Source organism: Galeopterus variegatus, unplaced genomic scaffold, assembly GCF_000696425.1.
Source record: "Galeopterus variegatus unplaced genomic scaffold, G_variegatus-3.0.2 Scaffold3602, whole genome shotgun sequence".
NCBI lineage: Eukaryota > Metazoa > Chordata > Mammalia > Dermoptera > Cynocephalidae > Galeopterus > Galeopterus variegatus.
Window position 1 is genome coordinate 77,827 of NW_007729713.1, and position 25,027 is coordinate 102,853.

The following is a 25,027-nucleotide window of genomic DNA, read 5'->3' on the forward strand; positions in this document are numbered from 1 at the left end:
AGGAAAGTTCCATAAAATGCAGAGAATCTCTTAAAGACCCTCCCAACCCTCTGAGTCTCCATAGAAGTGAAGAAAGAACACCCAGTGTATTTCCTCATGTCAGTTGAAAGGAGAGGAAAGAAACAAAGAATCTGAGTAGGGATCTTGGGGATGTGTTTCTCTAATATTTCAGCCATTCGATATTTCTTTCAGTTCCTCTTTCCCATCTTGGGGTCCTTGAACATTTTCTTTCCTAAGCTTAGAGTGTTGTCTTCATCTTCTTCCCTTTGACTAACGTCTAAACAGCTTGAAGATTTTTATTTAAACGTCGTTTCTGGAAAGGAAGGCTTCCCTCTCCCTCTCAGGGTAAACCCTATTGCCACACACTCCGACAGCAATCTGTTCTTGCCCTTTCTGAACACTCACCTCCTTGTGCTGCCCTGTTGAAGGGCTGCCTGCCCCAGCAGTCTATAATCTGTGACAGCAGAGACCATGTCATCCTGTTCTGCCTATCTGCAGGGCTTGGCACAGAGCCCGGCACCTGGAAAGTGGTCAAAAATACTTGTTACTTGCATTGAATTCCAATAGTTAGAGCAGCTTCTTCATTTTAAAGGGAAAAACCAAGGCACAGAGATGGGGAATTTTCCAACGATCTCAAGTTAGTGGTAGGGCCAGCCCTGGACCACTCAGTTTGTTCTTTCCTTCCAGGGCACTCTGGTGATCCATGTGGGCATTGTATTTTATGTCATCTAGGCTTTATTTCTTCTAAATTGTGCATGCACAAAAATAGAACTCTCCCAGGAACTTTTTTTTTTTTTTTTGGTGGCTGTCCACTGTGGGGATCCAAGCCTGTAACCTTAGTGTTACAAGGCTGTGCTCTAACCAACCGAGCTATCCAGCCAGCCCAGCCAGGAACATTGTTGACTCATGAAAACAAAACAAACAAACAAAAACCACTGCTTTTGAAGAGTGAAAAGTGGTTGTTTTTTTATTTCCTCCCAACTTTTTAATTTGAAGACTTTCAAATTTATATAAAATTTGCCTGAATAAAACAATAAACATCCATCTATACTTCATCTAGATTCATCAGTTGCTAACATTTTGCAATGGTGCACTCTCTCTACACGCACTCTATACATATACATGTACACACACTTATTTTTTGCCAAACCATTTAAGAATCAATTATACATATCATTACATTTTATCCCTAAATTCTTCAGCATGTATCTCCTAAGAACAAGAGCATTCTCCTATACAAATACAGCATAATTATCACAGTCTTACAATACTTTTAGCTAGTATGCATCCATATTCAAATTTCCCCAATTATCTCAGTTATATCCTTTACAGCCATCTTTTTAAAATCCAGGATCCAATTAAGAATCATGAGTTGCATTTGCTTGCCATGTCTCAGTCTCCTTTAATCTAGAATAGTTCCCAGACTACTTTGTCTTTCATGATATTGACATTTCTGAAGAGTTCAGGCCAGTTGTTTAGCAGAATGTCCCTCATGTGGATTTGTCTGATCATTTCCTCATGATTAGATTCAAATTAAACTTTTCACATGTGTGGCAAGATGCCACTTGCGTGATGCTGTGGGTGCCTTTTAATTGCAATGCCTCATTTCAGATGAGAAAGTTCTGGGCCTTAAGAACATTTCAGGCCTGGGTATATTTGGAGGAGAGGGAGCAGATGTGTTCGTGTATGCTCCAGTTCCCCAGATCCCTGGGGCTCAGCAGTGGGGAAGGCCCAGGGAGCTGGCAGATAAAGCCACAGCTTCAGTCCTGGAAGAGTTCACTGCCAGGGATGGCTGCTGGCTGCAGAGCACTAATGCCCACAACCGGAGCTGAAGTGATAACCTCCCTTTTCCAACAGGAGCTCTGGGTGTTCAGTGGCCAGCCAGTTCCTCAGCCAATGGGTCACCTGCTGCTGTGGCCACTCTCTGTTGATGCAGCTGCAAGAGAAACAAGAGGGCTGAGGGAGGTGGCCACACCAATGCAGTCCTATTGGAGGGAAGGGACAGCAAGGGGAAAGACACATGTGACAGAGGGAGCCAGAATAAAAGCAATGGAAGAGTGAGAAACAGACCAGAGGAGAGAGCAGCTGAAAGACAGACAGAGAAACCAAGACTCAGATGCATTTGCCCACAGAGAAAAAAAGCACCAGCTGATAAGCTTCACAATTCTTAAGTCCATTTCTGAGGCTCTTTGGCTTTGAGACTTGGGACAGGAAAGAGTTTGTGGATCTTTGGATCTTTTTTTCTTTTTTTTGGCAGCTGGCCCTTGACCTTGATGTTGTAACACTGTGCTCTAATCAATGGAGCTAACCTGCCAGCCCTGAGAGTTTGTGTTTATACCGGTCAGACTCAAAGCGCACAGGGGTTTCCCTCAAGGGGTAGTGTGGGGTCACTTGCTCAGTCTGTGCTTTTCCAAACACAGAACTTCTCTTTTATGTACCAGCGCCTGACCCTGGACCAGAAGTTTCCTGCTGTAGCATGTGAAAAACGGGGTTGTCAGCAGACAGGGAAGCCTATTGTGACAAAGCTGGGGGGGAAGAGGAGGAGCAGGAGAGAGGCAGACACGTGGCCCAGCAGGAGCAAAGGCACTAGAAACAGCCTTCCCTCTGGAGTGGTGAGGAATCCAAAATCCCAGGAGCTGCCCAGCAGGTGTGACCTTAGCATATTTTAGCATATCCCAACAGGCCTGGGTTTTCTCACAAAAAAAGGGTTGCGGGCGGGGAGTAGGGGTGGGTGGATGGAGAGGCTGCTCAGTCCCTAGAGACAGTGGGGAGAGACAGCACTGAAGGTTCCGCCACGGCCAGACTCCTCCAGAAGCTCACGGAGAGGACTCTGTTAGAAGAACTTAGGACGGACAGAGGGGGCTTTCTAGCAATAATGTGCACTGTCTGCTTTTCTTTGGCAGGAAGAGAAGACAATAGAAAGAGGTTAATCAGGGCTCCTTTTTGGCATCACAGTTGAATGCAAGTGAAAAAGCCACTTTTTCTGCCTTTGGCCAAAAGAAAACCCCCAGTCCCTGCTTCTCACTGAGGAGGCTGAGGGGTGTCAAGGGGCAGGACAGGACATCCTGCAAACTCTCCAGCCATTCCCGCCGCTCCTTTTCGCTGGGGCAGGTGAGGACAAATCTCCGCTCTGGGGTGACGATGGTGAGGCCAGCTTTCCAGCAGTTCCCTCGGATGCCCTTGGGCAGGTCTTCATATACTGCATACCCTTGCTCCTTGCTCCCAAGTAAAACCTGGCCCTGCTCAAAAGCATCCTGAAAATAGAGGGCACGCACGTGGTCATCAGAGGCTGCCCCTGGGGCAGAGGGCCCCTGCAGCCCTGATAGCCTTCAAGCTCTATTTTGGTAAAAGGGTGTGAGTGTCCCTGCCAGGATTTCTGCTAGGTGGAACCCAGAATCTGAAAGACTAAAACCCTAAAATAAACCACACACATCATTTGTTAAAAAGATACTTAACATTTATAGACCGCTTACTAAGCACCAGGAATTTAAGTGTAACTCTTATAATCATCATGGCAACCTCTGAGGAAGGAGGAAACAGAGGCACAGAGAGCTAAGTACTTGGCCCAGGGCACACCACCACAAGTGGCCGGGCTGAGACCAAAGCCCAGACAACCAGGTTCCAGAGCCCACGCTCCTAACCACTCCATTTCACAGCCTCCTGCTTAGAAGTGAGCCCTGAAGGAAATATGCCTTATTTAACTACAATTGGTAGCTTTGAGATGCTCATAATGGACTTCCTGAAGGCGAGGGAAGAGAAAAGCCTTGGTATCTGAGATGCCCTACAGAGAAGCAAGGGGTGGAGGTTTTCCTCTCCAGGTTCTCCAGCCCTGGGAGTCCAGGAGACACGGTTATCTGTAGCTTCCCCACAGTTCCCAGCAAGCACTGACCCACCTCTGTCTGGGGCAGCTCTGGGGAGGGACCAGGAGTGGCTCTTACCAGCGGTTTCTTATAATAGAGCAGCCTCCGCTCCTGAGGGTCCAGGGCAAACCACCTTTTCTTGAAAGGTTCTCTCTGCTGCAAAAGAGGGAGCATTTCCTGAGGATAGAGGTCGGAGGCCAGCCCAGGCCAAGTCAAGGGAGCTGGCCAGTCCTGATGGTTCTCCAGCTCAACTCCATAGTCAGACCCCTAGCTGGCACCTCTCCCCGGGGCCTGGCAGGGGCTCTCTGGCTCTGAAGGCTCTGCCCTCCCCCTTCCCCAGCCCCCCATCTCCCCTGCCAGCATCACCCTGCAGCCTCCAGGTGCTGCCTTGGGTTGGAAGAGGATCTTCCCTCTTTCTCAGGCTGTGAACAAAGAAGTCTCCAAAGAAGGAAGTTGGAGAATCAGAAGTGGCTGCTGCTCAGCAAGGCCAGAAGTGCCCAGGTCAAGGCAGAGAAAGCCCCAGGGCAAGAGGCATGGGAGGGGTTGAATCCGGGCTGGTGAAGGAAGAAAACCTGAAACAACCCTTTGACTACTTTTTGCTTTCTCTCAAACTGTTTCCTTAACACCTTTTGCTGGCCTCCAACATCCATCCTATAAACATATTAACCTTTTTTTAAAAACAGCATTAGAATGTGCCACCTCTGGAGAAGTTTTAGGGAACGTCCTCAGCTTCACCCCTCCTCCCTTCTTCCTCCCTCCCCTCACAATCACTGGAACCCCTCCAGCCAGACTCCTGCTTTGAGCCTCGCCCTACCCAGCATGCAGGCTGCACCCAGTCTGGACCCTCCCCAGGAGGCACTAAGCAGCTGGGCCTTCCCCACCTTCCTAGACAGTGGGACTGAGCAGCCCCTGGAGAAGGGGGCATGTTCAGCAAAGGGGGCCAGGCTGAGTTAGAGGGCGAAGCGGGTGTTGGGGAAGGGGCATGCACATGGCCCACTGGCACCCAAGCCCGGGGCACATGAATGTTTTCTTAGGCCAGTCACCAGCCCCTGTCTCCTTTGGACAGTCCTGGCAGGCACACAGGGTCCTGGAAAGCCCAAAAGCTGTCTCCCCATGGAGTCCCTTTTCAGCTATACTTTCTCAGGGGTAGGGCCAGTTTATGAAAAGAAGTTGATGGTGATGATGATGAAGAGGGGTGTGCCCACGACAGGGAGAAGTGCCTGCAGCAGCTGGGTCACACACCAGTGTGGTCACGCACCAGCTAACTCCTAGCCTCCGCCTGCCCTTCCATCCGGGAACCCATGTGCATTGGTTAACTTCCCTTCTCTCCCTCTTCCCTTCCCCTTTACCTACTTCTCCACCTCCCCAATTCTGCCCTACTGCCAACAGGGCCATGTAAGTCCCCCAAGGAGTGGCAGAATGTACCTTTGGACCAGTCTTCTCCATGAATCCTTGTTTGAGGTAGTTCCTGGTGAGGAGGGGCAGGAGCTGGGGGAAGAGAGACAGACACTGACCCCTACTTGCCTCCAGGGGCTCAAGGTTGCCCACTGAGCTATGTTCCCCAAAAAAGGGGAAGTTTGGAATGGGGAAGGATGTGTGCTCATGGTTCACGGGCTATATTTGGAGCATGGAATGGATGTATATTAATATTTCAACAAAGCCAGTCAACAGCACCCCAGATGTTTGCAGAGCTTACTGGCATAGCTGAGTCTTGGTTTAGGGACTTGGTTTAAGAACTCCTGCAGTAATCTCAGGGTATGGACACAGGCAAGGCTCTGAGGAGACCCTCTTGGTTTCACGGAGCACATTCCAAGGGTCTACGGTATGTCAGGTTCTGCGTGCAATTCCCACCCACCCTGCAAGGTGGGTATTACCAGCTTCACTGCACATCTGAAGAAACCAGGCAACAGAGAGGTGTTTGGGGGTTTTATCCCAAAGTCGTATAACTGGTAGCATGAAGAGCTGAAATTCATACCTAGGGCTGAGGGGCACTAGACTGTACTCCTGCCACTATACCATGATGTTAAAGTATAAACATGCCAGAGCCCCCTGTTCACACCCCAGGCTGAGACTTGGTCATTGGTATGGATTCTGACACAGCACCATGGGCAGGAAGAGACAGCTCTGGACTAGGAGCTGGAGACCTGCGGTGTTCTAGCTCCATATCTGACTCAACCAGCTGTGTTACCTTGGTAAGACCTTACGTCTCTCTGGCCTGTTTCCCCCTGTGTAAGAAGGAGACTAGGTCATGTGATCTCAGGATCCCTTCCAGCCTTCCATCCTATGCTCAGAGAAGCTTCCAGGGATTGACACTGGCCTCCTATACTCCAGGAGTCAACCTGGCAAGTCTAGAGCTTCAAACGACCATCCAGGCTTCCAAGAGCAGAGGAGGTTTCCAGAGCTCCAGAGAGGGGCAGAAAGGAAGTGAGGTCTGGGGATAGCAATGGGAAGTCTGGAAGGGACAGTTGTGAGCTAAAAATAAAATATAAACGACACCACTCCTGTTTTCCTAAAATCTGTTTGCTAGGCTTTAATTCCTCCATTTGAAGAAAAATAGATGGAGTCCCTCACTGCTCAATGTTCTGAACTTAAACCAGTGCAGGGCTAGTCTAGGCCTAGGGAAACAACTGGAAGGAAAATCACATGGCTGGAGCACTGCTGACAGTACTGCAGATGCCCTGGCTCACCTGATCCTCACAATGGCCCTAGAAGGTAGGTATTGTCCCCTTAGTGACAGATGAGTAAATACACGGAGGCTTGGAGAGGTCAGGTGACCAGCTCTAGGTAACACATCAGGTTCTTTGACTTCAGAGTCCATGAGCATTTCTTTTTGCAGGACCACAGCCCCCCTGGGACTGCGTGGGTTTCTGGCATCTGGATCCTTCAGCTTGAGTGAGTCAGGTCTGGGTGGTTGCCCAGAACCTCACTCCATACAGTGACATGGGGTGGAGGAAAGACAGGAGGGAAGCAGACTGGGAAGAGACTGGGGGTATGGGGAGTGTATAGGGGTGATGATAGCCGATAAGGAAACATTGAGGACGTTGGCCAAAGATGAATATCCTCCACACAGGTCAGCAAAGGTGGGAAGCTGGCCCAGATTTAAGGCTGAACGTCTGCATGTTGTCTTCCCCCATCTCCAGTCAGCAGTGGGCAGTCAACCACCCATGGGAGCAAGCATTAACCAGTTCTGGGTGTTGCCTCAGCAAATGACCTCAGTCCCTGGCCCCAGCCTTGCTGGAACTGCTCCCCAAGAGCTGTTGTCTCAGTGCATCTCTGAATGCTCTGAAGGAGCATTCAGGCTTTCAAGGAGGGTCTAAAAGTTGGGAATAAGAAAGGCCAAAGACTGACATCACTTACAAAATCCTCTTAGAGGGGAGCCTACAACAGGAACCAGGCCATAGCACCTCGGAGCTGGAAGGGACCCTGCATATAACTTGGACCAACTGCCATCTTAACAATATGGGAACAAATGCTCAGAGAGTTGCTGTGACCTGCAGGCGTCACACAGCATCCATGTGAGCCCAGGCCTCCTGTTCAAGGCAGCATCCTCTGCCCCACACCATGCTGGCTTCCCCAGCCAAGCCTGGGAAGTTGATGGAGGCCTCAGACGTGTGGGGAAAATCAAAATGAAGTTCTCAGGTCACCATTACCTTGACCATGGAAGGCAGACTAGCTCCTATTACAACTGTCATGGGGAGGATTCCAGGGCCTTCCTGAGACCAGAATACCACAGGGCAAAGAGGGGATGTTAGACTGGGAAGAGCACCTTTGGTTATTCACTTGACCTTCCTGTGACTCAGTCTCTCATCAGTAAAATGGGAATAATCACCCCTAACTGCCTGCTATAAGGGATTACTGGATAAAAGGGATTACAAGATAAATGGGCTCAAAAGCACTTTGTAAGCAGTTTGTTAGGGATAAATTGTACATTTTAGTGGGAGAGGGGGTTGAAAAGAGATACCCAAGTGCTGAGCCCCTTGACACTGTGGATAGTGGCCATGCATCCCGAAAGGGAGAAAATGACCTGCAAAAGAGGCCGTCTTGCTATATGCGTGGCTGCAATCCACCGTCCCCTCCCCTTCCCCAGGAGAAAGCCTTTGCCTTCCCTCTGAGGTGCCCAACCCTCAAGTCTCAAGGCCTTGCCTGCAAGCAAACCTAGTCTGGCCTCTGATTGTCTTTGGAGTCAGCAGACAAGTAGAGAAGGAGGTGGCAGAGAGGAAATTCAGAAGTTGGGGTTCACATTTAGCTCACCTCAGACTCTGGAAGCTCAGGAAAGGCTATTTTTAGGTATCGCAGCCGTGCTGAGCGGAGGGCATTGAACCAGTCCACTATCTCCTGCCGAGAAAAATGCAAAGGACACACAGACAGCTGGTGAGATGGGGTTGGGGCAGGAGGCTGAGTCTGGTGGCAGGAGGCTAGCTGGGTGATCAGGTTTGGGGTGTATCCACTCAGCACATGCACACCCCCCACAGCTCCACTCAGGATGCATGGGCTGATCACAGGCACCAGGGAGGACTATGTTAGCACCTCGGGGCTGACCTGAGCAAGGGGGAAGCCACTGATGGGGAGAACCCCAGAGCCGCGGGAAAGGTTCAAAGTGAACTACAACAACCTAGGACAGTGCTTTTCACTTTCTTATGTGTGCATGAATCACCTGGGGAGGTTGTTAAAATGCAGATTCAGATTCAGTAGTGGGGTGGGGCCTGAGACCCTACATTCCTGACAAGCTTTTAGGTTATAGAGACTGCTGGTCAGTGAGACACACTTTGAGGAACAAGGCACTAGGAAATCATTGTCCTCAGCTGTTAAAGATCGGCTTTTGGTTGGGGGGCAGGTGCACCTGTGGATGCTCCTCTAATGGTGATGCTCACGACCTCAAGTACAACTTAGGCCAAAGCTGTGGGCACTCTGTGAGAATGGATCCCTCAGCAGGTGGGCCACCGTCATCTCTTACCTGCACAGCCACATATCTAGCTGCTCTCCAATTGTTCCTCCCACGGCAGAGTGATTTTCTAATTATACATCTACTTCAGTCTGGCCTCTCTATCACCCTCAGAGAAAAAGTCCAAGTTCTTCAGTATGGCTCATTTTGCCCTCTGAGTTCCTTCCATGCAAAACTATCTGCAATCTCCCTAACACATGCTCTTCCCTCCTCTTGGGACACTCTGCCTCACCCACCTCCCTCTCATACACACCTTTTACCTAGGACATTCTACTCATCCTGCAGGTTAGCTTAGGTGTTGCAATAGATAGATTTTTGGGTGCTTGCTCAGCCCAGGCCTTGCTTCTATGAGAACAGCCCCACCCATCCTCACCCACCCCTGATTGCAGCCCCAGGTGCTACTGTGATCCTTCTCCTCCTTGGCCACTGCAACTGGACCAGGGCTGGACCAACACAGAGGCTGGACTGGGCTTATCAGATGCTTTCTCCCAGGAATTTGGAATTGGGAGGATGAAAGGCTTGTTCAAATAGCTGCAGTGCTGGAATCTGATATCATATGATGATTGAGAAAGTCATTTGAATATGGTGTCAAAGAAATGAAACAACTTCCCTTTCTCATAGGTCAAGCACACAGCCCTAGTATTGCAGAGCTCTGAGCTTGCTTGTTCTGGAGTTTGCTAAGAACCTTCTTGGGTCTCAGGCACGAAGGGAATGGAGCCAGCCCAGAAAAGACACACTCAGGCCTTCACTTTGGAAGGTCTCTCCAGTCACAAACTGGTGACCCTTGGACCAACCTGTGTACATATTTGCTTGGCTCCTGAAGTTTTGTTTGTTTGTATCACTCCTCTATGCAGGTTTTCTGTTTGCCATAGCCCCCTCCACCCCTTATACCTATCCACTTCCCTTTTAACTTACCCACCTGGCTCCTGCAGGCAGAAATTGACAGCCCACATTTACGCCCATCCAGTGGAGAGGCTGGGGCCCCAAGGGTAAAAGGAGAATGGCCAGACCCAGGTTGGCAGGTGCTTCACAACTGGGCAAATGGGAGGGAGCCAGGTATCCTAAGTGTCAGCAACCTCAGACACCTTAGCAAAAGTCCTCGTGGCAGGGATTGGCATGGAGGGGTGGCCACCCATGTCCAACCAGTCTGGACATGGGACAACAGCAAAGAGCCCACCATGGACTGAGAACCAGGGATCCCTCATGTCTCCCAGGCTGCACAAGTCCCAAGATTCTGGTAAAATCAAGGGAGGGAGCCAAGAAAGATGACTGATATTAGATTTCTTGCTAATCTTGGGAATGGAGTCCCTGAATTTAGAAAAACAAAGAAGTGCAGTATACCTTCCACCCTGGTGTTATAGAATAACTTGTACCTGTTAGAAGGAGGGTGTGTGCTTTCTCTCTCCCTGTCTGTCTCTCCCTCTCTCTCCACTTCTCCTTCTGTGTCTCTGTCTCTACCTCTTCCTCCTTCTCTCTCTTTCTACCTCTCTCTCTTACACACACACACTCACACTCAGCTTCTGATTCTAATCTCTCAGGAGGCCCAGTCATATTTTTGCCCTTGAAATAAATACGTCTGTATTTTTCCCATTCATGCCCCTTTAAACCAGTTCGAGTGTGCTCCTTTTTAGTGTATTCACATAAATTTTTTTGGTTTTGTTTTTGTTTTGGCAGCTGGCCGGTGAGGGGATCCGAACCCTTGACCTTGGTGTTATAACACCGACTCTAACCAACTAAGCTAACTGGCCAGCCTCACACAATTTTTTTATTTTTTATTTATTTTTATTTTTTTTTTCCTTTTTGTCTTTTTTCGTGTCCGGCAACGGATCACAACCCTCAGTGTTGCGCCCATACCAGACCGGGACCAGCAACGGGATCGCAAACCTCGGTGCCGCACCCGCACCTCGCTCAGCCAGTGAGCAGGAACCGGTCTGTCAGCACCACGCTCAGCCAGTGAGCAAACCGGCCATCCCTATGTGGGATCCGAACCCGGGGCCTTGGTGTTATTAGCACCGCACTCTACCGAGTGAGCCACGGGCCGGCCCAGGAACCGGTCTGTATGTGGGATCCGAACCCTCAGCGGGAGCGCGGCGAAGCGGCGCACTGTAGCAATGCGCCACCGGGCCGGCCCTAAACAGAAACTCCTTCCTCTTACATGTCTTCCATGCTTCCCCAGCATGACCATCACCCACCATACAGCATCATCAGAGCCTGTTTCCTGTCTCTCTCCCTCCCTAGACTGTGAGGTCCTCAAGGCCCAAGGTTCTGCCACACTCACTACCACACTCCCTAGAACCTAGCACAGTGCTTTGCTCATTGTAGGGCCTCAATAAGAATTTGTTAAGAGAGTGAATTCATAAATGAGTACATGACACAGGTGAAAAATTCGCCACGAGACTTTGCCCTTTATGTTGGCTACAATAGCGAGCAAATAATGACTGCAGCAACCAGTGTTTGCAATGCATACATGGTTACGAAATACTTTCACATTTGTGGTTCATGGTCACTCAACCCTGAAAACCCCTCTGGAGAGTTATGCATTATAATCCACAAACTAGCAAACAGACTCAGGTGGGAAGGGACTTGTCTAGTAACACAGCAAAGTGCAGCAGAACTAAGCTTCAGCTTCTGACTCCAAACCTCAGCTGTCAGACCACACCACCAGGACTCTGCCCAGACTATGGAGAAAGCGTGAAGCCTGCTGGGAAGATGACCCATGGTCACTGCCCCAGCGGCAGGGCCCCTTGGGAAGATCTAGTCACTGCATCTGGTTCCTGGCTCCTGCTGTGAAGGGTTGTCCTCCAGCAGAAACAGACGGGGTGGTAAAATGGGTGCAGAGCTCAGGAACCATCAGCCGTGTGACCCTGAGTGACTTACGTAACATGTCCATGCCTCAGTAACATAAGAATGAAACACTTCTGAGGTTGTTTTGAGGATTAAGAAATGATGCCTAGCAATCACCAAGAACAGTGTCCAGCAGAGTCACTAGATGCTCAGAAATAACCCCCACCTTCATGCCACCCCCATTGAGCAGCCCCTTCCCAGTCACGTGACCATGCTCAGGATCTGACCCAGCTTATTCTCTTGGACCTGTACTGCTGGCATGCTTTTCTCTGACCGGGCTGACTTCCTGGCCCATTATGTAATGCTTCTCAAACTTGAATGAGCATAGAGATTACCCAGCGATAGTGTTAAAATGCAGTTTCTAATTCAGTAGATCCGGAGTGGGCCTGAGACTCTATTTCTAACAAGCTTCCAGGTGATGCCAATGCTTTTAGTCCAGAATTGCACATTGAGAAGTAAGGCCCTAGCCTGATCTGCTAGCCATTCCTCCTCCGATATCCATATCCTCTGGCCCTACCTGGATTTGCCATCCCTGGGCATAGTTGCTTCTGCTAACTGGACTCCCATTGGTGGCTGTGCACTGTCCAGATATACCCATGATACCTGCCAGGTTCCTCTCCCCGATCTCACTCTGCCTTCCTCATACCTCTGTCTCAGACTGAGAAGTGACTACAGATTAAGGAAAATAGCAGCAGCAAATCTCAAGAGTCAGCTGAGCACACCACCACATGAGCAAGTGAGGGGGTGAGCTGGGCCTGCTGGGTCCTGGGGTGCCGAGCCAGAGGCTGGGTGGCAAACCCAGTCATCTCACCTTCCCACTTTCGTGATATACAAACAGGTTCCTGGTGTGGCCCTCTCTCCTGTAGGTGATCTGTAGCCCATGGGGGTGGCCTATCTTCTCTGTCTGGAAGGTGGCATTCAAGTCCTTGATGCTGATGACAGCTTTGGGGCCTTTACCCTGAAAGAAAAAGAGGATATTCAAGATGCTGATGGTCAGCAGGGTGACTTCTGGTCAACCTTCACAGAGGCCTTAATGCAAACAAAAACCAATTTGTAACTTTGTATGTGTTTTCAATGTTCTTGCCCTAATATCAAAGTGCACAGATACTCTACTGAACTCCTGTACACAGGAGATCATCCCATGACCCCTGCCTAATCAGACTGGCCTCTCTGAGCTGGAAGGGGGTCTGGAAAAAGTCCTTAACTTAGGACTCTTCAAACCCATTAGCCATAGAACTTTTTCTGAAGCAAACCATCCACAGAAACCAAAGAAAGAAAACAGATATAAGCAGGTGTGGGGGGGCTCGGAGCACTCCCTCTGCCACTCTACTCCCTGTCCTCAAGGGTTCTGAATCCCAGTTGGAGCACTAGCTGATGTGCAGAAGGGATGGCAAGAAGCACTTTGCTTTGAAGGGGACAGGAAAGCAAAATGATGACAGAACTCCAGACCTGTAGTAGCCATTAACCAGATGTGGCTATTTAAAATAAAATTAAATAAAATTTAAAATTTTGTTCCTTAGTTGCACTTAGCCCCATTGCAAGTGCTCAGTAGCCACCTGTGGCTAGTGGCTATGGTACTGGACAGGGCAGACATAGAACACTTCCATCACAGAAGAAAGTTCTAGTGGACAGTCTTCTCTAGAGGGAAATGTGGTCCTATCTATTAAAATATTGAATGTTTTGCTTTGACATACAATTTTGTATCTAAGAATCTATCCCAAGGAAGTAATTGCATTACTATGCAAGTATGTATGTCAAAAGATGTTTATTGTGGTGTTGCTTATAACAGAAAATACAATAGGAAACTATTTAAATGTTCATTAATGATTGTGAGTTAAATAAATCATGGCATGTCCACAGAATCAAATACCACAGAATTTTTTAAAGAATAATTTAGATCAATATTACTAATATGAAAAAAAAATGCCCATGATATCCATAAGTGAGAATACCAAGTCCCAGAACAGGAGGTATAGCAGGAAATTATTAATATGAAAATTACATGGGCCGGCCCGGTGGCAGACTGGGTAGTGCGCCGCTTGGGAAGCGCGGTGGCGCTCCCGCCCGAGGGTTCGGATCCCACATACGGACCGGCTCCCGCTCACTGGCTGAGCGAGGCGCGGGAGCAACGCCGAGGTTTGCAATCCCGTTGCCGGTCCCTGGTCCGGTACGGGGGCAACACTGAGGGTTGCGATCCGTTGCCGGACACGGAAAAAGACAAAAGACAAAAAAATAAAAAATAAAAAATAAAGAAATTAAACAAATATATACATACATTATACATAATGTGTATTTTAAGTATATTTGAACACACTTAAAAAGTATAGACGGATTTACACCAACACTGTCAACAATGGTTTCTTGGAAGATTATTGGAAGACTTTCCTTTTTAAAAATTTAATTTGAGCAATACTAAAAATACAAAAAAGTTACATCTAATTTTGCCAATATTCTTCCTAACTTTTTTTTTTTTTGTCTTTTTTGTGACCGGTAAGGGGATCACAACCCTTGGCTTGGTGTCGCCCGCACCACGCTCAGCCAGTGAGCGCACCGGCCAGTCCTATATAGGATCTAAACCCGCGGCGGGAGCGTTGCTGCGCTCCCAGCACCACACTCTCCCGAGTGCGCCACGGGCTCGGCCCTCTTCCTAACTTTTTAAAAAAGAAATATGTCATTATTAATAAAGCCAGTCTCTTTAACTGAAACTCCCCCATCCCATTCTCCTCCTCATGCTCATGGGCAGTCACTGTCATGAGTTTGATGTTTATCCTTCTAGTTCACTTTTTATACTTTTACACACATATACACATATGCATATATCTGTGAGCAATATATAGCATTGTTTTCATGGTTTTAATTTACATAAATGGTATCACACTGTGTGGATCATTTTCTATCTTGCTTTTGAGATACACCAATCTAGTTCGCTCTTGCACATGACTATACCAAAAGTATCAATCTATTTTCCTGTTGACCCATTTATTGTTTCTGATTTTTTGCTATTATAAGTAATGCAGTCAGTTTCTGCCCCTGTCACACATATGTGAGAGTTTCTATTGTCACAGTATATTCTTAGGAATGGAATTGCTAGATCACAGCTGTGTACCTCTTCAACTTACTGGAAACTGCCAAATTATTCTGCTTAACGGCTCCACAGTGATTAGACCAACATTTACTTCCATCAATAACATAGAAGAGTTTCCATTTCCCCAGGTCCTCAACAACAGTTGACACTGCCAGATTAAACAATTTTTGCCAATAAGATGTGTATGAAATTGTATCTCATTCTTAATTTTCATTTAATCAACTTTATCAAGGTATAATTTATTTATTTATTTTATTTTTTATTTTTTATTTTTTTAAAAGATGACCGGTAAGGGGATCTCAACCCTAACCCTTGGCTTGGTGTTGTCAGCACCACGCTCAGCCAGTGAGCAAACCGGCCATCCCTATACAGGATCCGAACCCACGGCCTTGGTGTTATCAGCACCACACTCTACCGAGTGAGCCACGGGCCGGCCCTATCAAGGTATAATTTATAAACAATAAACTGTACTCCCTTTATGAGTACAGTTTGGTTGCTGACAAGTGTATATACCCATATAACCACCATAATGATCAACATATAAAACATTACTATCAGCCCAAAAGAGTTCCCTCATGCCCCTTTGCAGTCAATCCCTACCCTACCCAACCCCAGACAACCACTTGTCTATGCCTTTGGTACAGAGTAGGTTTGCCTGTTCTAGAATTTCATATAAATGGAATCATATAGTACTCTTGTTTAAGATTTATTTTGCTCAGAAAAATGTATTTGAGATTCATCTATGTTGTTGCATTTATTGGTAGTCTGTCCCTTTATGTTGCTGAGTAATATTCTGTTCTATGGACATATTACAATTTATTTGTTCATCATCAGTAGATGAATGTTTGGGTTCTTTCCAGGTTTTGGATGTTACAAACAAAGCTCCTATGAACATTCGCGTACAGGACTTTTTGTAAATATATGCTTTTGCTCCTCTTCAGTAAATACCTGGGAGTGAAATGGTTGGGTTACATAGCTAAATGTGTATTTAACTTTATTAAAAACTTAGGACTCTTCTTTTATTAAAAACTGCCAAATTGTTTTCCAAAGGGGTTGTACAGTCCTACAAGCAACATATGAGAGTTCTGGTTGTTCCACATTCTTGCCAACACTTGGTGTTGTCAGCCTTTTAAATTTTAGCCATTCTGGTGGGTAAATAATATATATCATTGTGGTTTTAATTTGCATGTCCCTGACTGCCAGAGAGATTAGTGTTTTCTTATATTTATCACACATTTTGGTTCCTTTCCTGTGACTTTCTAGTCCATTTCCTTTGCCTATTTTTCCAATTGATTTTCTTTTTCTTATTGATTTGTAATTTTTAAAAAAAATTTATTCCGGGTATTAATATTTTGCTATGTTGAGATATCTTCTCGGTTTCACTTTCTTTATACTTTATTAACTTTTTTGTATTACCCAAAACTTTTACCACAAAAGAATGAGTTACCTTTTTAATAAAAAATTTCCATTTTGGGAAAAATGAAAAAGAACCCAGGGAACCCATTCTATTTTTGGACTATTCTAGACTGAACTGGCTTAAGACTTAAGAACGGATCAGCTTTTTCCAACCAAGGATGAGACCCTGTCCTAGAGGCCAACCCACTGCAGCTGCTGGGGTTTGGGAGCCCTTCCTAACTGCAGCAGAAGTTTCTATTCCTGCCTTTTGTACCATTTCAACAAAAATGTTGAAAAAGCAAGAATTTTCAGTGCTTTACATTAAAGACTAAGAAAAAAATCCCTACTCTCACTTGGAGGCTTAATATTCTTCATCCCCCACATTTTTCACTTGGTCTCAGATTGTGGCCACACTGGACAGAGCTTCTAGCATTGGTGTGGATTGTGTAGAAAAGCAAAAGGAGAAATAAATCATAATTTCTACATACAGGAAGTGGTTAAGACAAAGAGTAAAGTGCTGACTGCTTGTCCTTCTCTTACTTCATTGGCCACTCCTTCACATTCTCTTTGCTGGAAATATCTCACCCTTCTGTCCTCTAACTTCTGGAATGCAGGGCTGGCTGGTTAGCTCGGTTGGTTAGAGTGCAGTGTTATAATACCAAGGTCAAGGGTTCAGATCCCTGTACCCACTAAGATGTCTATAATAAGAAAGACAGATAACAACAAGCGTTGGTGAGGGTGTGGAGAAATGGGAACCCTCGCACACTGCTGATGGGAATGTAAAATGAGGCGGCCACTTTGGAAAACAGTCCGGCAATTCCTCAACTTGGGGTGCTGAAAACTTCTAAAACTGTGTGACAGCTGCACAACTGGGTGAATACACTAAAAGCCACTGAGTATGTACTTTTTTTTTTTTTTTAAAAAGATGACCGGTAAGGGGTTCTTAACCCTTGACTTGGTGTTGTCAGTACCACACTCAGCCAGTGAGCAAACCGGCCATCCCTATGTGGGATCCGAACTCGGGGCCTTGGTGTTATCAGCACCGCACTCTCCTGAGTGAGCCACGGGCCAGCCCAACTGAGTATGTACTTTAAGTGGGTGAATTGTATGGTATGTGAATTGTGCCTTAGTAAAGCTGTTACCAAAAAAATCCAAAGTCTTACTATAGCCTACAAGGTCCTTCCCTACATGACTTCATCTCCCTCCATCCTGTTCCTCGCTCACTCTGCACAAGTCACTTTGGCCTCCTGGATGCCCAACAGACCCACCAAACACACTGCTAGCTCAGGGCCAGGGCTTATGGTAGAGTAGTTTGTGCCCTGTACAAAAAGCCGCTGGCTGAGTGATAACTGCAATCCAGGAGTCTGCTTTCCTAGACTTGGGCTCAGGGGTTGTGCCCTCTCAGAGGGGCCGTCTTTTTCTAATTGGCATGTATGTGCTAGCCACGACCATGCTCAGGTCGTCTGCACTTGCTGTTCCCTCCGCCTCTTCTGCTCTTCCCCCACATATCCACATAATTCAGTCTTCACATTTATTCATTTATCTGCTCAAGTGTCATCAGAGAGCCCTTCTCTGGCCACGCTGGGGCAACACCCCTGCCACGCTCCCATTATTCTCTAACCCCTCACCCTCTCCTGTTTGACTTCATAGAACTTATCACCACCTGTACATTATATATTGATGTAAATTTTTGTTACTGGCTGTCTCCTTCCACTAGACTGACAGGACCATGAGTACAGAAGCTTTGTTGACGTCACTGCTGTATCCCCAGTGCCTAGAATCAAGTCTACCTCATAGTAGGTGCTCAATAAACATTCCTTAAGTGAATCAATAAGTGAAGTAAAATCAAGTAGTCATGAAAGGCTTAAACATGGACCAGTTTAAGCCATTTCTAGGTGAACAGAGAGTGTGTTTTTAGTGGACTGGGCTGAGTGTATAACCAAGGAAAGGTGGTGGAATGTTGTGCCCAACTCTCCGTGGCTGAGACTACCCATGATACAGGGCACCATTGATTAGAACACAGACGTTAGTGGGGTGAGAGCTCATTGCTCAGGGAGGGAACCACTTGCTGGTCTGGCTTCTTACCTCTTCCTTAGTGTAGTACTTCAGGAGGCCTTCTCTTGCCAGAAGGACAAATCTCCTTCTCAGGAACCGTGCATTGTCCTTTCCCCGCTTCCACAGGAATCCTTCTTTGTTACCTTAACCACAAAGGATGAGAAAGAGTGAATACCCGTGACCTTAAGATGCACAGCAGCTCACAAACCTTATCAGGTCTTGAGGTGGAACGAGCCCTTCACCTGCTGCCTAAATATCTCCAACCTAACTTGGCTATTTCAGCCACAGGACACAAGGGTCCTGTCTGCGGCCAATTTTGTTATGTCTTAACACTTCAGTTGGGTTTTCCCACTGTGCAAAACCTTTCTTCCTTGGCTCCCCATGGTATCAGGCTTTCTCATAAGAAAAAGAAACAAACATACTGAGAAGTAACAAACCCCTGAGAAGGCCAAGTCCTGAGAAACTGGACTGATTCTGAAAGAGGCCTAAATATCTATGGTCCTGCCCAACTACATGCTGAAATCAGTCTGATGAAACTTGAGGAATAATGAGTGATTTCTCAGCACCTGCTTCTTTGAAGAAGAATTTATGCTCCTGGTAGCTAGGACAGTTGAGCACTGGCTGCCTCTGGTTTTCCAAGAGTGGTTTTTGTACAATTTGCTCTCTGGGTTGGTGTCAGCTTGGAGTCAGGGCAGTGAGGTGAAAACTGCCACAGGCCCAGGGCCACCGATGAGGTTGTAACCCTGTACAATGGCAGAAAGGGAGGTAGAGATCCAGCCCATGCTCCTCGCCAAGCTTTGAGCTGCACCGGGAGCTACATTAGCCAGGAGCAGGGGTGCCTTCTAAACGGTCTTCCCAGTGGAAGTCTTCCTGCAATTTATACTAAGAGTCTGTATATGCTTGCAGCCCTTCAGGGACCTGAGACAAACGTTCTGCTGCTCAGACCATAAAGTGCCACGAGCTGATGTGTTGTGGTTTCAGAGATGGAGGAACCCACACATTGCCCTCTGTGGCCAGAGAGAGGTGGGTAGTTGTCTCTTGGATGGATTTTGCTCCTAATATTCAGGGACTTTGTTTTCTAGAGCTCATTAGAACATAGGTCTCAACTTGCCTGTTAGCTCAGTTGGTTAGAGTGTGGTGCTGATAGAACATAGGTCTCAAAAGACAATGAAAATAACCTTACCTAAGGGTGAAATGGGTTTCCCATCAGCCATAAATTCCTGTCTCTCATACTTAGCTCGAATCCATTGTTCCTTTAAGACCCTAAAAAGAGAGAACCTTTGGTTAGTTGTGTCTGATGCATTCCCTTCCCACAGCAACTTTCCAAGACCCTGCAGCTGAAGCTGAGAACACCCCAGCAACTGCCTCTCAGCTTTCTCAGCCTCAACACCATTAATGTTTGGTGCTGAATCGTTCTTTGTTGTGGGGCTGTCCTATGCTTTGTAGAATGCTTAGCAGCATCTCCAGCCTCTATCTACTAGAGAGCCAGCAGCATCCCCTCTCCAGTTGTGACACCCAAAAAATGTCTACAAACATTGCCAAATGTCTCCTGGGGGAAAACATCCCCCCACCCCTTGGGCTATATGAGAACCACTGGGATTTTCCAACCCAAGCCTCAGATCTCTAGGATAATGAGACAGGTGCCGGCTCCCTGGGCCATCTACACCTGTCCCCTCCCACTGCATGTTCATGAGTTTAAGCTAGGAGAGTCCAAGAGTCTCTTCCCGTGGACTACCCAGGATCTGGTCAGGCTACACTGGACAGAGCAGTGGTCTTGGGGTCTGACCACCTGAGACCTGATCTTACTCTACCATTTATCCACTGTGTGACCAAGAACAAGTTACCTACTCCTCTAAATTTGGGGAATATGCCAATATTATTATACCTACCTACCCCTTAGGGTTGTTCAGAGGTCTAAATATATGTAAAGGGCCTATGACCATTCTTGGCACATAGCAGGTATTTAATATAAACCTAATCAGATATTGGTAACCATGACCTCTGCAGAAAAATCATGCAGCAAGAGTGAACTTATTTTAACTATCTGGTTCCCTCTCACCTTTTCCAGGTAAATGTTCCAAGGTTTATATGACTTTACCCCATAGCCACAGGAATGACCTAGAGGTGGGCATCTGTCCCAAACTGGTCATTCAGAGCTCTGGGAAGCCCTGGGCTGTGTGGACCAAAATGATACCAAATCTGAAAGAGGGACTGATTGAAGTTCTCTCCAGGGCCATGCTGGGAGGTGTCACCTGGCACCTGGAAGTGGCCTTACTGCCATCTGCATGAAGGAAGCCTGGCTGAGAGAAAGATGCAGGAACAGGAACCAGAGAGAGTATATGAGACCTGATCATGTTTGAATGCCTGGCTTGGTCCTTCCTGAGAGTGGCTCCACCTCTGTCCTTCCTGTGGTTTGATTCCCAGAATCCATCAAATCTCCTTTTGCCTAAGCTAGTCTAAATTGGGTTTCTGTCACTTTTAATCGAGGATCCTGTCTAATGCACAGCCCTCACCCATAGGGCACTGAAAAGAGTCACAGTGACCATCTTGGGGGTGGAAACCTTGGGCCACAGGATCAGAACTGGGAGAGAATGGGGACCAAGGGCCACCAAACCTGGTCCTGGAGGTGGGGAGTTTAGAGGAATTGGGAGGAGGCAGCCATTAGTACTCAGCTAGAGGGATTAAAATGCAGGTGTCTTGTTGGAGCCATGACAATGCCTGTGCAGTGCTGGCAGAAAGCCTAGCACATAGTAGGTGCTCACCAAGTGCTTGGAGCAAAGGGCTGTGTGCAGCAGTGAGGCAAGGTGAGGCTGGCCCTCTCAAGTGGAGCCCTGCACATCCCTCACTTAGGCCAGGGGCCAGGCAGCATTCTGAAGCTGACACTGAGAAATGGATTAAAACTAGTGGGTTGGGTTGCATATGAGAGGTTTTACCCAAATTATCTTATTTAATCTCTATAACTATGCTATGATGCAGGCATCTTTGCCTTCATTCCACAGATGAGGATGCTGACAATCAGAGAGGTTTGGTAACCTGTCCACCATCTCACAGCTAGGTAATGCTGGAGTTGGGAAACAAAACTAAGGTCTTCCCAGCAGAGAGCTGTACTTCCCCTGCCATTCTACACTGCATTGTAGTCCTGGGGTGGTCTAAGTACTGAGAAATTGCAGGACCACCAGGGTGTAGTTTGTGCATTGCCCAAAAGCCCCCTGCCAAGGCCAGAAGGCTGAAATGCAGTTCACTCTCTGCTTGCCAGCATGCCCCATGAGTTCGTGTCTGCTAGAAGGACACCTCCTTCCCATTTACACTAGGCACTATCCAGCATCCCTAGTGGGGAGGCTGAGTCCCTAGGAAGGAGTCTCAAGTTTGGGCAGTCAGTCCTGCAGAGGTCCAGAGTCACTAGGCACAAGTATCACACTGACCCCTGACCTCCAGGACCTGAATCCTTTTGCTGTTATATTGTATTCTCCCAATGCTGTGTGACAATCTCCCATGCCCTGGTGTCAGGTGGGCTAGACCCAGTTCTGCCTCTTGTAAGCCTCAAGTTTTTCTATTGATGGGGACAGTTACAGTACTCATCTCATAGGGTTGTTGAGAGAATTAAACAAATGAATGCGCATAAACATTTAGCACAGGACCTGGTACATAGGTAAAGTTCAATAAATCTTGGTAGCTACTGTTATTTTTATGGTTATTATTTAGGGATCTGCAGCCCAGGCAAGTTATTTGGAGCCAATGTGAGCTTAGGTGGGACAGCCCAATATATAGCACTTGATAGGAAGTAGCTGAAACACACTTGCTCTGCTAACATACCAGCATTTCTCCTCTTTATCAAGTTAGCCACCACCTAAAGGCACAAGAACGTTAGAGGCAGAAGGATAGATCATAGAAAAAATCCCCCACTTCACAACTGTGGAAACTGAGGCCCAGAGAGGGGAAGTGACACACCCAAGCAATGGAGTTAGAGAGAGGCTTAAACCAGATCTCCTATGTGCCATGATGGTACCAAATGCTTCCCTGGATTTACCTGCTGACCAGGTCCATAGAAGAGACCATCGCAGACAAAAGCATTGGAGACAGACAGGGGTGGGGAGATGTGGGACCAAGAAAACCCCTCACCCAGCCCTTAAAGAATCACCCACTTGGGCTGGCCCGGTGGCGTGCTGGAGAGTGTGCTGCGCGGCGCTCCCGCCGAGGGTTCGGATCCCATGTGGAGACCGGTTCCCGCTCACTGGCTGAGTGTGGTGCGGGCGCAACACCAATGGTTGCGATTCCATTACCAGTCAGTAAAAAAGAAAAAAAGGAAAAAAAAAAAAAAAGAATCACCCACTCACATGCAGTCATTGGCCTGGGGGATGTAGTAGAAAGCTGGGACTCTGGCTTCAAACTTGGCCTTCACACGGAGGTTCCCATTGTGGGTCATAAACTGTAAGACAACAGCAACTTGGAGTAATATTAGAACTTGAAAAAAACAGGAAATGAAATCGTGTTCTACCCAGAAGGCCATTGGTCCCACAAAATCCTAGGCTGGGTCAGAAGAAACTGCCTCCGAGAAGGAGACGTCGCACCAGGCTTGGTCATCCATGCTGCTGGGAAGCCCCAGCCTGGAACAAGAGAGGCGGTAATAACCATGCCTCATATAAGCAGAGCACTTCACAGTTCTCACACACTAGCTCACTGAGTCCTCTCAACCCTCCTCATTTTAGACAGGAGGAAGCTGAGGTTCAGAGAGGTTAGGTGACTTGCCCAAGGCAACACAGCTAGTAAGTAGAGAGCTGGGATTTGAACCTGTCTGCCTCCAAAACTCATGTTCTTTCTCCCACTCCTACGGGACCCCCAGCATCTCAGAAAGTCTGCAGGACACAGATGTAGCTGGAGGGTGGAAGAAGTGGGTGCTGGCCCCATAGAGTACATGATGATCTGTGGAGCCCTTTGTCACCCAAGAGACCCAGATGCTGATGTGCCAAGAGTGGCCCTGGCAGCAGTGGCATATCTGGGGTGCAGCCGGGAGCGGGAAGAAACACGAAGTTTCAAATTCACATCTCTTGGGCAGAGTGAACCCTACTCTCCTCTTCCCCAAGGGCTGCTGGGCTGTGTCACAGGATCCCAACAGAGCAGTGTTCAAATCCTGCTTCTGCCATTTATTCACTGAGTGACTCTTGGTATCTCACCTGTAAAACTGAAGAAAATATAATAAGGGAGTTATAAGTAAGGCACACATAAAAAACCTTCAGGTTTATGTGCTGCTTTACTGGTTTCCCGTCTCTCTCCTCCACTGGAAGGTAAGCTCTGTATGGGCAGGGACCTGATCTTGTTCACTGTTCTCTCCCAGGACCCAGTGCAAAGTAGGCTTACGGTAACTATGTGTTGAATGAATAAGTAAAGCATCCAGCCCAGTGGTGTCTAGCACAGTACCTGACAAGGAGCTGACACTCACTAAATGTTGGCTTGCTTCTCCAAATAGTCCCTGAAACCTTCAGCCAACCAGCACAATGTAGAACTGCCTGCTCGCTGAAGGTTTTCTGGTCAAAATGGTACTACCATCCAGGCTGAGAGTGTCCCCCATCCCCAGAGGTCAGGAGAACAAAGTGGTCCTCTTCCTAGCTTGGGGGAAGGGAGGAAGACCATAGACCATGAATCAGGTTATTTCCCTTCCCCCAGTCCAGAACGTTCTCTAATGATAACAGCAACTGTTAATTGATTACTTACTTTGTGCCTGGACATTTAATCCTTACAGCAGTCCTGTGAATGGGTAGTGGTGTCCCCACAATACAGATGTGGAAACTGAGGGTCCACAGCTACGATTAAGTAACTAGCTCAGGGCCTCACAGATTGTAAGTAAGCAAATGATGGAGCCAGAGTCGGAACTCAGGGTCTCTGTCTAGGCTGCCATCCAATATTCTGTATTTCCTCTCGCTAGTTATCGCCCTCTCTGGGCCTCAGTTTCCTCCTCTGTAGAATGGGAGCATCCCGCCCACTGCCTCCACCCCAGCTCTGCGGTTCCATGGCAGTCCACGTGCATGCCTTTCTACCTCCACAATACTGTCGTCCCAGAAGTCAAGTCTCACGGATTTAACTCTGCTGACGTCCGGGAAGTTGCGGTGGACTCCGGAGCAGTTGAGACAGATGAAGATTCCCAGCTTGTAAGAAGCCCAGTCGGGATCTGCAGGGCGGGAGGGCAGGAGGGGAGCTGAGCAAACGGCAGGGCGAGGAAACCAGGGCTGGGCTGGGGACCACGGGACAGGCAGGGCCTGACAGGATTCTGGAGGCGGTGGCCAGTCCTGCCCACGCCAAGAACCCCTTCTCTCTTGGTCTCCCACCTCGGGAGAACTAAGTTATCAGCATGGAACCTTCTGGTCAGCCCACCCACCGTGGAGGGAGTCCAGGGGATGGGGCGAGAGGCTGCGGCGGGCGCGACGTGGAAGTGACAGGGCTCAGGGGAAACTGACAGGAGGGCAGCTTGTCTGGAGAGCAACAAGTGGGGGGGGGGTGTGTCTGAGTCAGGACCCCTCGGTGTCCGCGGGGTCGAAGCGCTGTGGGGTGGAGAGCTGGGGAGGACCTCGGGGGCGTCCGGGGGTGAGGCAGGGGACACAGGACGGTCAGGCGCCCCGGGTCCGAGGTTTGGGGTCCCTCCGTGTGTGGGTATCTGTGTCCGAGGGCGTGGGAAGTGCCTGGGTCAGGAGGGAAGGCTCCGGGGACCCGGGTCCGGCGCAATAGGGTGTCTGGCGGGGCAGGCGAGCAGGACGGTCAGGACGGCTCAGGGTCTAGTCGGGGTGCGAGGACGCGCCGGAAGATCACCGTCGGGTCCAGAGTGGGGAGTCGGGGCTCGGGGTCGGGGGGACGGGG

At 48.1% G+C, this 25,027-nt stretch overlaps 1 protein-coding gene across 1 annotated transcript; it reads right to left on the reverse strand.

Annotated features, from left to right (window-relative positions):
- Positions 1-1,554: 1,554 nt before the first annotated feature.
- Positions 1,555-22,604, reverse strand: ADAP2 (ArfGAP with dual PH domains 2). The gene is made up of 9 exons (XM_008585512.1): positions 22,516-22,604; positions 19,365-19,444; positions 18,212-18,324; positions 12,458-12,604; positions 8,112-8,195; positions 5,286-5,348; positions 3,939-4,016; positions 3,026-3,254; positions 1,555-1,936 (listed from the first exon to the last, which is right to left on the reverse strand). Exons 1-9 carry the CDS (start codon positions 22,602-22,604, stop codon positions 1,902-1,904), a joined length of 918 nt encoding a protein of 305 aa, XP_008583734.1. The 3' UTR covers positions 1,555-1,901.
- Positions 22,605-25,027: the final 2,423 nt, after the last annotated feature.